Source organism: Platichthys flesus, chromosome 2 (assembly GCF_949316205.1).
Source record: "Platichthys flesus chromosome 2, fPlaFle2.1, whole genome shotgun sequence".
Taxonomy (NCBI): Eukaryota; Metazoa; Chordata; class Actinopteri; order Pleuronectiformes; family Pleuronectidae; genus Platichthys; species Platichthys flesus.
Window position 1 is genome coordinate 15,282,405 of NC_084946.1, and position 12,949 is coordinate 15,295,353.

At 44.7% G+C, this 12,949-nt stretch overlaps 1 protein-coding gene across 1 annotated transcript; it reads right to left on the minus strand.

Moving 5' to 3' along the window:
* Positions 1–1,454: 1,454 nt before the first annotated feature.
* Positions 1,455–7,122, minus strand: LOC133966112 (inositol hexakisphosphate kinase 2-like). Its single transcript, XM_062400874.1, has 5 exons — positions 6,516–7,122; positions 3,881–4,112; positions 3,585–3,784; positions 3,272–3,447; positions 1,455–3,181 (listed from the first exon to the last, which is right to left on the minus strand). Exons 1-5 carry the CDS (start codon positions 6,727–6,729, stop codon positions 2,567–2,569), a joined length of 1,437 nt encoding a protein of 478 aa, XP_062256858.1. The 5' UTR covers positions 6,730–7,122; the 3' UTR covers positions 1,455–2,566.
* Between the last annotated feature and the right edge of the window lie 5,827 nt (positions 7,123–12,949).

Sequence of the window (12,949 nt, forward strand, 5' to 3'; positions counted from 1 at the left end):
TGGCTGAAGGCATACAAACACAGCATGGCAATTCTGTTTTTTCCTGTTTAAAATGAGGAACAAAAATATGGAGCTTGTAGAGCTTTGCACAGCTGTGTGGAGCACATCAATCCGCTAAGCCCCTCATTTCACATCTGGAGGCACATTCTTATCCACTGATGTACAGGTCGTCCACTTGTGCTCGGATCACCCAGGACGTTTGTTATTTCAGGTGTGTGTGTGTTGGCTGCTATGCCAGGTATGAACAGGACATAGTTAGACCAGTGAATCCTGTATGCTGTCCTGGTCTTTATAAATGTACTCTGCAATTCCACCATTCATTTGAGGCAAGTACACTAATTTACTTGAGGTTTTCCACACAGCTAGTATTTCCATGGACGCTTTACTCTCCTCAGCTCTGAATGTTCTCCATCACTGGAAAGCTGATTAGGCTGACTACAAAGCTGCAAGTTTAACAGGCAATAACTTCCACTATAACGCAATGCACGTGAAAAATACTGGTCACCTGAGGTTGGTACTTTGGAGCGGCTGGGATATGTAGGAGCTGAAATACTTCCTGCTTAGCACCACAGCTTTAATGGAGGGGTTTCTTGTTTGAAGTGCGTAATCTGCGGCCAATGCCGCCTGGTGCAGATCAGTCCCGATGTCGCCGCTGCACAGCAACTGGGCCAAGAACGTCAACTAACCTGCTTAATCTTGAACTCTGCAACAGTGATGACGCACAGGAGCAGAGGTTTGCAGGCTGTGTACTTTTGCTGTCACATACAAAGGAACTGTCCAAAATGCCTGATTTCTTTGAATGGGTTGTTTAAATGACATAATCTTAAGAAATAAACAGCACCAGGTCTCAGTTAGTTCACATGATTTCCCGGATGGATGTGCTTTGTTGAGCCCAACTTGGTAAGAGAGCAGCAAGGTATCAGGTGCACACACACAACAAAATATAAAGTCACAATGACACAAGACCCTGTCAACCTCAGAGCATCATCACATTTCTTCATTTTGGTTTAAAAGCTCTATGCAGCTAAAGGATCTGCACTGTAAAGCATCTCACTGAAGAGAAAAACAAACAAATGCTCCAGAATGTGACAATGTTCTTCCAGCTGAAGCTTGAGAACAGGTTAACCTGAAGCTGATTCAGAGGAAGATGTGACACTGTTCTGCTGGACTAGGACATGTTAAAATAAATTAAATTAACATGGTTTGTCGTCAAAAGCTTAGACCACTGTTTTTTTGGTTTTGATTGAGTTTAAGGATGTTGCTGTAACCTTAAATGTCAAAAATGTCATTCACTGTTTATTATTAACACAAATAACACCAATATAGATTATGAAGCTGAATATGGATATTCTTTATATATTACTAAATAATGACAACACTATACAGATGCTTCAAGATCTGCTGTTAGTATCTAACACAAGTAAATTAACACACAAAAGAACATAGACTTTCAGTTTTTTTAAACACAAATTAATGCCTTTATTAACCAAGACACTGTTAACACACTGGTATACAAGAGAGGTATCGGCTCTTGCAATAAACAAAATAAATCAAAGTCGGTATCAGAACATTTATAGTGGTAATATGGAATGTACTGGTTTCCACTTTTTATTTTTAAACAATCCTTTCAAATAAATAGTCTTTCAATACTCTTTATAACTAGTGTTTCTATCAATATATGGGAATGAAATAGGAAAGAAATTAGACAAAAACACAAATAAAAAGACAGTGACAAAACAAGGAAAATATCCCCTTTGCGATATCCTTTTCAAAATGTCTGTTTTTAGGCAAAAAAGCACAGGGGACAACAACTGCTGAAAAAAGGCAAATCCCTTCTTCTAGACCTAAATCACCTTGTTCTTCCACCAGAAAATGTAAATCCAGGTGCCCGGTGGACACACAACCCACGTTTGTTAAGAAGGTCTTCAGAGACACCAATATAAACACAAAATGTCCTTATCAGAAGCTTAACTCATCCATTGCTACAAGACTGCTGATCTAGCCAGCCAAGGTCAGCTTGTACGTCATCTTCGCCACCAATAATGTGCTGTGCTGTAGAGTACTGGCAGTCCAAACTTCATCTACACACGGTATGTAATAACACAGGTAAAGCACCACGTCAGGCTCCTAGACACTAAACTGGAGCTTCAGTTATCTCTGCCTCGCTCTGTCTCTCTCAGAGAGAACTTAACAATAAAGAATCTTTGCTGTACCAGAGGGGGGAGGAGAGGCCTAGAATGCTCCAGGAGTCCTGGCGTTTGGTGGGAGACCTTTGCCTTGTAAAACACTTTTGCTGCCGTTTAGAGCCGAGGAAAGGAGCTGTCCCAGAATGAGAAAAGTGCAAGAGGGGCACACGCAGCCCTGTCCTCCAGCAGTTAAGGGAGAGTGCACAACGACCACACAGGCTCTCCCCCCACCCTGAGGTGTCTGATGTTCACTCCGAGCAGAGGAGGATCAGACCCCCATTTTGGGCATAAGGACGATGCACCTTGAAGTAGCAGGGTTGCAGCTCACTGAGCTTTTTCCCCAGGCTTGAAATTCATCTCATATTGGCTCCAGTGCAGCTTCAATCCGTACTGTGATCCTCCAGCTGGGAGATAATGGTAATCAGGTTCTGCAGGCCAAAGATGAAACCACTGTCCTGGCCTTCATGCACAACACTGTCTTCATCATAGTGCCGACAAGTGGTGTGAGCAAAGTCAATCATGCGCACGTCCACCACGGGGCTGCTGGCCTCTCCTGTGCTGTGGGAGGAGCGACCACTACCACTGTTACTGCTCCCTGCGGCCACACCGGCACTGCCACCTGCTGAAGAACAAGGGAAACCGAAGGCCCCCTCCTCTTCCTCATCATCATCTTCCTCCTCGTCCTCGTCTTCATCTGATGGCTCGTCTTCATCCCCCTCTTCACCACCACGGTGTCTAGGTCTAGCGGGAGTCCTGGGAGGGTCTCCATCGTAGATGATGAGCAAGGAGCTGGAGTAGAAGCGGTAGGATTCGCAGGCCTCCAGGGCAGCCTGCATTTCCCTAAGTCTGCGCAGCACGGGGGACAGCAGCTCTCGGCGCAAGCGACGCCCGTTGTGGAAGAACTGGTACAGGGCCTCCTTGAAGCCTGCGAGGGTTAGCTTACGACCGTGGTACTTGTTCATGAACATCAGCTGGCCTGAGTCTGACTGGTACACCTGCAGGAGTAAAACAGACACATGAGTGTTACAGCTCTAAACTTACAGAGGACTCCAGACTAGCGAAGCTGAGCTGCATATCTACCATACCTGCATGCCACAAAGTCGCACTCCAATGGAGGCTGATGTGCTCTGTTGACACTTGCGGATCTGATTGGCTTTCTTCTCCTCCGATGCATCGTCCCCATGCTGGCGAGTTCCCATCTTCAAGTCTAAGACACATGGTACTTTGTAGCGCCATGTCAGATTCTCCAAAAGGATAAATTCTTTGAAAGGGGGTCAAGGATCACACACCAACAAAACACACAAACTAACAAGGTCATGCATTTGTAATAGCGCATCATTATGTACGTCGCCGTACTCTGAAACACCAACTAACTGCTGTTCACTAATGAAAGGATACTGTATTGGTTGCGGTGCTTTGCATTCTCCTTCATCCTCTGCAAGTGCTGCTGGTGGCATTTGAGGCTCCAGGGGTTGTGTTTGATCTGTGGAACTACGTTGCCTTTATCCAGGCTGAAGTAAAGAACCTCCGCTTGCTGCTGCTGCTGCTGCTGTTGCTGCTGCTGCTGCTGCTGCACCACCACCTCATCAAGATTATAACTGCAAAAGGGGAGAAAAATATCAGCTTTAGTATAACAGAACTGATTCATCTTGTTGTCTGTGAATGCATGACGGCGCTATGGCAGGCATCTTCACCTCATGATCTTGTCTTCTTTACGACTGTTTCGACCTCTGTCTTTGCTGTAGTTGTCATTCTCCAGAAGCAAAGTGGCTTGCTTCTTGTTGCTCCACTTTAGCATCTTGCTCTTGGGCTCGCAGTCTGCTGAGGGGTCTTTGTTTTCCAGGTCCCCCGATTCACTGTGGAGGGGGTAGGCGATGAGGCACAGGTTCCCTTCCTCATCTTCCTCAAAGCTGACTGAAACTACACCTAAGAGGGGGAAGACGGAAGGAGGTCATTAGTATAGTAATAATTGTTTGGTAACAGTTTTCCTCAATACAATGTTTGTGTTTACATATTTAAAACACATTTCCTGAAAGTTTTGACAGCCAATGACATGATCATATTCCCACATTAGTAAACACACACACGCACACACACACACACACAGGATGTGGATGTAATAGGAAGAGATGAATGAAGAAAGCAGCCATGTTTGTATGACTCGAGAGTCAGAAAACAAGAGACACAAAATACCACACAAGGCTGAAATGTGTCAAACTGAGAAGGAGATTTATTAAGCAACTGCCAAACATCCTCCTGGAAACACACAATAAGTCTGAATACATTGTTTAATGATTCATGACATAATAGAATGTGACACAGTTCTCTCTTTACAGAAACATACATGGAGCAGTAGCAATACAAGCCACAGTGAAGACTCATAGTACGAACATGTCATGATTCAGTCCAAACTGTCCATTATTCAAGAAGTTGTGGTATGCAAAAAAAATGTGAAGTCAACCTTCATTATCATCACAATTTCAAAAACACAGAACGGATGAGGCTAACAGATGTTCCTATATTCGTTGTGATGATTGAAGAAACACATGTGTAGTTTCATGCCCAATGCTAATTAATGACATTTTCCACAAACAGGCACCGGAGTAAAGCCCCCCCCCATATGAACCCCTAGTAAAAGTCCCTAAAAGGACCCGTCTATTACAGGGCGGGGGGGAGGTGTTGCTCTGAGAATAAACATCACAGCTGCAGCAGCTGATAAGGATCAAACCAAAGACAGGACGAAGGGATGTGGTCGAAACAGATCGACTGAAGAATGTGGAAAATACAAAACATCCAAACTCACAACCTTCCACCGGTTATCCAGCAACAGAAGCAGTAGTAGTAGTGGTCAGATTTAAAAAGACAGGTTTGTAATAAAAAAATAAAACAGCCCGACAACAATAGCCAGTTCTTAAAAGAGGGATTGTGGTGTGGTTGAATGTAAAATGGCAGACCTGAGGACCCAGCACTCACATTCCTTCTGCTGCAGGCAGAGGCCTCTCTGACGCCATAAGCACTGACATCACCATCCTACAGGAAGCCCCGCCTCTAAAGTGTGTCCTGATGAACCGTTGTGTCCGTTCAGGAGCTGCACCGTCACCAGACCACATACAAGTGTGGGAACTTCTGAATCACCATGACTTTAAATCAATAGAGCGGCTTGTTAACTTGTGATGAAGCCAGAGTGCCAGTCAGTGAGATTTTTACAGCCTGATAGCAACCAATTGAATGTAGATTATTCAACTTCTGGTCATCTAATATTGCTTTCAGGTCTTTGTATTGGAATAAAAAATGCAATCATGATTTACACTTGATGTAGATCAACTGATGTAGAACAACTTAAAGCTCCACCCCCAACTTGTCTGATCACCGGATCTACACATACACTTTCAGGAATGTTCCTAATACTTCTTTCTTTCACTGTCAGAGTATAAATTTCAACCAAATTACAAGTCATTGCAATGTGGCCATGAAACCTTAAGACATTCTTAAAATGAAATTATCTGCAAATCCCAATCCTCATCACGGATCTTTTAATAGTCCCATATTGCATTAGTGGAACCATCAGATACCATGCGTGTCCCTCCTCATCGTCATATGGCTGCCCACAGACATCTGCATCAGCATGTACTGGGTGTTATTGTCTGTGTGTTAAACTATTTTGAGACCGCAGACTTGGACGCATCAAGGGGAGTGTGATATTCCGCTTCAAGCGGAAGATATGTTCACGTCCGTGTTTCCATCCTGAACCTGACACCAGGCCTCGAAATTTCCTCAACGTGGCCTGTGCTGTCGTGCATTACTCCCCCAGTGATGTAGCCCATTTATTTTTGATTCCTGTGGAACTCTATCTCAACTTGAAACCGTAGCCTAGTAAAAAGCCAGGGACTTGGAACTGACCTCTGGCTTAATCGTGCTGCTGGCAGAGAGTCACACAGTCGGCCCTGGGGACAAGAGGAGGGGAGGGGGGGCGGGGGGTGCAGGAGACTGTGGCTGTGATGCTCTGCCAATTCTCACAAGTCACAATGTGTGGTCAGTAAAACAGGAATTGAAGCATCTATTAATAGTTGTGTGCAGCATATTCTTGAGCAAATGGAAGAACCACACATTATTATCTCGTGCACGAACACAGTGCGTGCATTTTGGACATTTGTAGGCCTACTGTTAAATGCAGACAAGAGGGCACAGTGTGTGTAAAGCTATGAGCACAACGACGAGGAAGAAGAGAGACAGGATTACTGCTGGGTATCAAAACAACATCACACATGCTCGGCTTTAGCAGATGAGGGGTCAGTCCCTGCAAATTTAGAAAGGGGGGGGGGGTCCTACCTTTATACAGCGGGGTGAACTTCCTCATCTCTGCGGGTAGGCTCTTGTAGAACTGATGCTCGCGGGGGATGAGGGGCTTGCAGATGGTTTGCTCCCCGAACCGCAGCACGCAGGAGTGCCCCCCTACCTGGTGCACGAAGGGTTCAAGCATTACCCCTTTGCCGGGATACGGAGTCCCGTCCGCCTGCATGAGCGCTTCGAGAGCGGGACTCATCCTCACTCCGCATCGGACTGCTGAGCTTGGGGGACCCACGTCGCACGGGAGGAGGCAAGACGCACGGCCGCTCGTCTGGCTCCCTATCCTTGGACGCGTTATCCTTGCTGTGCCGCACGGGGGCGCTGCTGGCTGGTCGCCTGCTGACTGTGAAAAACAAAGGGCTGAACAGGAAGGACGGAGCCAGGGACCAAATCCGCAGTTTCCCCGTTTTCCCTCGACGGAGGACAAATTAAAACAGTCCCCCTGCGTAGCTGGATGTGCTCCGTGTGTGTACGTGTGATAAAAGACCTCGTAGGTACTCGTGAAAAGCTGCTGAACACGTCTCCAGACAGCGTGAGGCTCAGCGCTCCTCACGAGGCTCTTACCGAAACTGACGTCCGCATCCGACCCGCAGCGAGAAAAACAGCATCGATAGCCCCGCCCCATCCTCGACACCGGCCAATCGGAGAGCCGCGGCTGTCGCTGGGAGGAACACCTCGGAGAGGATCAAGCGGATCCAGCAAACAAAGAGGAAGAGGAGAAAACAGGGGGGAGGGTAAAGCAGGAAAAACACCAGAAACACAAAAACATAACACAGTCACCTCTCCTGCACTGTACAGACAACCCTCATTGAGGAGACAGGCTGCAGGGTGCGATTTATGTTTGATCCGGTTCTTGCAACATCAAATGTCCTTGGAAGCAAAATCATTTAAAACGAAGACAAGAGGGAACTTGAAATTGCACTGGCATTTCTCTTTAATCCAAGATTTTTGACATGTGTCAATAATAACGAGGGGATACATTCAAAGAATGATGGAAATTGAAATTCTGAATTTAAAGATAATGCCTGTATAATTAACAAATATTTGCATATTGGGTAAATAACAATGTCTGCACCTAAAAGCACGGTTGATAGATATTTTGAAGAGGGTCTCACATCAGTGACACAAGACATCGAGGCCTAACTGAGAGTGTTATGCTCTTCACATCATATGTGATGGTGGGCCGAGATTGGGCCGATTCCCATGTTTACGGCTTACATCATCAGACAACTCAGTCAGGGCTGATCATGTGAGGGTTGAAAATACTCTGCACGCTGCCCAAAACAGCACTAACCATTACATTTGGTGAAATTACCTTGAGGAATGAAATCTGAGATTTGACAAGCGTGCAATTGGGTCGTTTTGTGTTGCAGTTCAGCAGCTGGACACTGAATACCGACAGGGCTGACTGACTGAAGATGCTTTCCGTTGTGCACTGAACTCCAGAGATTTGGAGGATGATGTGTTTTTCTTAACGCAAATGTACAAGTAAGACTCAAGAGTTTCTGCAGTCTTTCTCCACCTGGGTCCCTAATATAAAGCCTGCGGAAAGTCCCACTAAAATGTACATAGAACACTAACACAATCCAAGCATAGAACTGATTGGACAGCTACTATCTTTAAAGTGTATCACCTAAATATCAAACAACATCCTATAGATAACTGAATTCTGGCTGCTGCTCTGATAAATAGATAGTCTGGATGCCAGACGAACTTAGCCCCGCCCACAACATCTGAGGTATGGAAGTTTGGTCTGGAGTCGCTCCGTTGGGGAGAAATTATACACGGTTCGAAAGTGACCGGACCAATCAGATTGTCAGGGCGGGCTTTATACGATGATGGACAGATGATCAACAGTAACGTAATCAACCACGTCATCAAAGTGCGCTTTGGTTGAATTCGTTTTCAACAAAAATGCCTGTCGCTGGAGAGCTGAGATGTGTAGATGCTGCCATTTTGAGTCTGTTTTAGAAGACATCGACAGCGCATTCATTTTGAAAGAGGAACAGAGAACGTGGAGGCGACGCCAAAGCACCGCGCTAATCCCTATCGCGCCGGCGCTTGGCTGTTCACACCGGACGCTGAAGTGATGCTGAACCGCCGGGCAGGGCTAAAAATATCACCCGTTGATCCAGTAGATTAAAAGCATATACCTACTTGTTGCTCCAACATTAAGCAACAGCGTCCCAACATTTGTCTTTCTTAGTGTTGTCTTTATACAACATGTTCCGAGGATCATACAACTCACTGTACTTCTCCACTTCAATTATTAATTTAATGTCATCCATGTTGAAGAACTTCTCCGCTGTTTGCTCCGTTAATGTCGGGTGTCGAGGGTAAATTACGTATTCTCCACTCAAGCCTATGTGGAGAATACGTAGCCCATCCTCTCTCTCTTTTTATCTTTATCACTGCTTGTGTGGCTGTTGTGGCAGAGGGGGACATTTAATGAATTCAAAGTATCATATTTGATAATTTATATCAAAGTATGTCATCAATATCGTTTAAAATCATTTTTCAGTGTGTGTCCTGGAGCGATACACTCGCGTCGAGCGCAAAAAATAGACTCGACGCCGAAACGGTCGCTTCAGCGTCCGGTGTGAACCCGGCGTTAATAAATAACTCACAATGAGTCGCTTAATATACTTCACATACTACGTTGCTCTGATTGGTTGTAGGTCTATCCAATTGAGACAAGAGGCAGTTTTTTTTCTGGTTCGGTTGTAACACGCCCCATAATCACAGCCCAGTGGAGCGGTATCAGACTCACATTCTGACTAGAATTGTGAGTATCACAACGTCAGGCTAATAAATAGAGCCATGATAGCAATATTTGAGCGTCTGTTATTGAGGTTGTGTTTAAAACAAGACAATTTTAGGACACTGAGATAATATGCCAACCACAATCTAGTCACATTTCCTTTGGTGCCCTAAACCGTTTTTTCACAGTATTATAAAATAAAATGTCACAAGACAAGCATTATTTTGTGTTGGCTCAGGTTCCTATCTACAATAATTCTGGAACAAAAACAAGGATTTTGACTGCAGGTCAAAAATGTAGGTTAAAGAGGGTAAGATCCTCACATTGTGGTGCATGGGCCCTCACTACTTTGAGGATTATTGCTCCCCCAACAAGCTTCATATATATTTAGAGTCTAAAATGGAACATTTGTCTTGTGAAGGGCAGCTGATTCTAAAGAGTCTGACTGGTGTGCCAGACCAGACAAATCTGAGGTACTGTAAGACAGTACCTCAGATTTGTAACCTTCGTTAACCTTCGGGTGACCAGAAGGTTAACGCCTAATCACACACTAATCTCTGATGTTCCAGTTCTGCACTGGGATTAGAAATTGGAGGAAAGATTCCCAGACTTGAGAAGGGATGGGATTAAATGATCAGCACAGGGACAGGGCACCCACTCTTTTTTTCCAACATTTAGATAGTTAGACGACCACGCTATTTTACCATGTGAAGCATTTAAATGAGTAATTTCAGTCTGTCCCACATAGTGCTACTAATCTTTGAACTAAGGGTTCAAGGAAGTGCAATGCCAAAATTGACGCGATTTGGGTATGTGATACATTCAAGTTTAATAAAATGATGACCAGTGATCTGCAGCTGGGTATTCCTCAACTTATCAATCACGACAACAGCATGTTGATGACAACGAAAATTATGATTATGCAGTTCGGGGTTCTGCGTACTTAAGCTTCACGTCACTTTGGATGAACAGGTGAACAGCTCTTTGTGCAGCAGCGATGGTGCAGCTTCAGGGCTCTGCTGTGCACTGAGTCTTGCAGCCAGCTTTAACTTGCTGTGCCTCAATTACTGAACCTTTATGGTTTCAGAATCCAGCCTCACCACAGGCTAAGCAAACAGCCCATTCCAAAACTCAGGTTTAGAAGCTGGGCAAGACAGTATTTGTTAAGGGAGAGCATGAGCTGTCATCTTTTTAGCTTGGTCACCCTGGCCTCACTGATGCATCACTGTTATGTCAGTTTAGCCAGGCTTCCCCTCTCGTGTCATGGGTGCATGCCCTGGGACAATAGGCCGCTGCACCCTCAATCCAGCTATGAAACAGAACAATGATGCAATCTCCAACCTCCTCAGTACACACAGGATAACGGATGGCCTTCTACAAGCACAGCAGTCATAGTAATCCAAGCTCCAGGAACACAGATGGTGGATCTGATCTGGGTCACAGAACTTCTGAAATGTGAGTTGTAACCATCACAGAGAGATGTCAGCCTGTAGCTTCATCACACCAACACTTCAGTGACTCTCACTTGCTTAAGCACCAACGTGTATGCCTACAGAGAATAAGCTTAGCAATCACTAGTAATGAACTATATTTGAAACGAAAACATTTAAGCAAGGGTTTGTAATCCTGGAACAGTTAGCAAGAGCATGCTAAACATAAAAATGCATCTGACACATCCTACTTCTGTGGGGTGAAATCATAACTATAATATTCAACAAACTTGACAACTCACTTTCCAGTCGCTTCTTAAGCCCTACCCCTCATTCCCAGACACGTGAGGAAGTGGAACATGGTTGCATATAAAAACTTGTCACATGGGGGGGAGGGCCCATATGCGCTTTCGTTTAGGCAGTGGTCCACTCTAGTAAATATGAGCGTGTTGATAGTGATGAATGCTTTTGGCACTGCCAGGTCAAGGACACGCTTGTTTACTCCTGTCATCCCCAGCACAGACCCAGCGCCTCATGTCACTCCTTCTGCCCATCCCTTTGGAAAAATAAAAGGCTCTTCCGATCAAACGACTTTAACTCTTAATGATAAAAATGAAATAGAGTAATATAGAGTGAGTAAATATCATATCAGAGGGGCAGGAATTCCTCTTTTGATGCCAGGTATTTCACCTTTATTACAATTTGAGGGTTGGCAATAAACAGGGAGTCAGGGTTTTCCAGATGTATGTTCTTTTATGTATTGTTTACACAAGGAGGGGTTATCAGAGGCAGAGGCTATAGGAAAAATTTATTCTACACTGACTGATAACAATGGGCGTTTATTTATATCAAATAAACATTTAGATGCAAATGGTCCTTTGAACATTACTCAAGTATGTTTCTCTACAAATATTTTGTTATATAATAATAGTGAACAGTCATTATTATGTACATATTCTGTACTACCTCACCTTTGACCTTCTTCTGCTGTAACGAGTGAATTTCCACAGCATGGGATCAACAATGTATATCTTGACATATATACTTGAAGATACATAGTTATATACAGTTATGACCAGCTTCATCTGTGGTATTTGGTCGAAGGCTGAGGCAAACCTTACAAGTTTAACTTCAGATGCTACTGATACATTCCTCAAGTGCTTTCCTGAAGCTGCAGAGTCCATTAATTATGGAATGCCACTGTGCACAGCCATGTGCTACAATGGGGGAGACACTATTTGCCTGGCTGACCCTCTTAAACCAACTTCCTCCTCCAGATTATATACAGCCAATGGGAGAACTGGAAGTGCATCTGTTAACTTGTGCAAGCAGATCAATATTCCAATGAGAAGGAAACTCTTGTTCACCTGATACTGTAGATACCAGCTAACACAAGGTTTACTTGGTACATCGAGCAGTGGAGGGAAAGCCCCTCACAAGTCCTTAGATGCTGTCACCAGATGCCTCGACACGAGAAGATTGCAGCTTCTTCTGCTTGTTGGAGAGATAATACCATGCTATCAGCCTGACACGTTCAGCCTGTCAGGGCACCACCAGCCAGACCCTGACCCACTTTGAAGAAAGCAGCTGACTGCTTCTCTTAGAGTCTGCAGGGAGGGAAGGCCTGGTTTAAGGGATACAGAACAATGAGAGGTGTTCAGGCTTATTCAGGAGAAATGATGAGTGTTGTGTGGAGGTGTGTGAGCAATCAAACTTCCAGGAGTGTCACTGTTTATGATATTGTCTGTTGTGCTGCCCCAACTCACATACTTCTATTGAAAGTGTTGAACTGCTTCACTGTTATCAGCAGATCAATGATAGTATTGCACCAGTGCATCCTCATGGGATCTGCCTCAAAAGGACGGGATGTACAGTATGTGTGAGCTGTGTGGGCAGAGATACTCAAGCCTTTACCGGGTTGTGGTGAGATCGGAGAGGATGCAAAGCAGTTTAAAGTAGGGTCATTTATTTCCCAGAAATAGTTTAATGCTAGCAAAGAATGTGTCACTTGGAGCAGTTGACCCATCACTCAAAACGTCCTAGTTTGGGCTGGACCTTCAAACTTTTCAGTTAAGTCCAACCAAGGTAACACATGCCTTGGACCACAGCCCGGAACAACAGACCAAACTTTAGTTCAGACCAAAGAGGTGGTCTTTGTCCGGATCAAACTGAACCTAAGTTCGGTTCATTTTCATTGTGAACACTTCTTTGCATTCGTTGGAGAG

What these genes read in the sequence shown, in the direction of transcription:
- LOC133966112 (XM_062400874.1), bottom strand. Translation starts at nt 6,729, where the DNA reads ATGAGTCCCGCTCTCGAAGCGCTCATGCAGGCGGACGGGACTCCGTAT. An exon ending in AAAGCACCGCAACCAATACA is followed by an intron (nt 3,448 to 3,584) that starts GTATCCTTTCAT and finishes CCCCTTTCAAAG; the next exon opens with AATTTATCCTTTTGGAGAAT. An exon ending in TGCGACTTTGTGGCATGCAG is followed by an intron (nt 3,182 to 3,271) that starts GTATGGTAGATA and finishes TTACTCCTGCAG; the next exon opens with GTGTACCAGTCAGACTCAGG.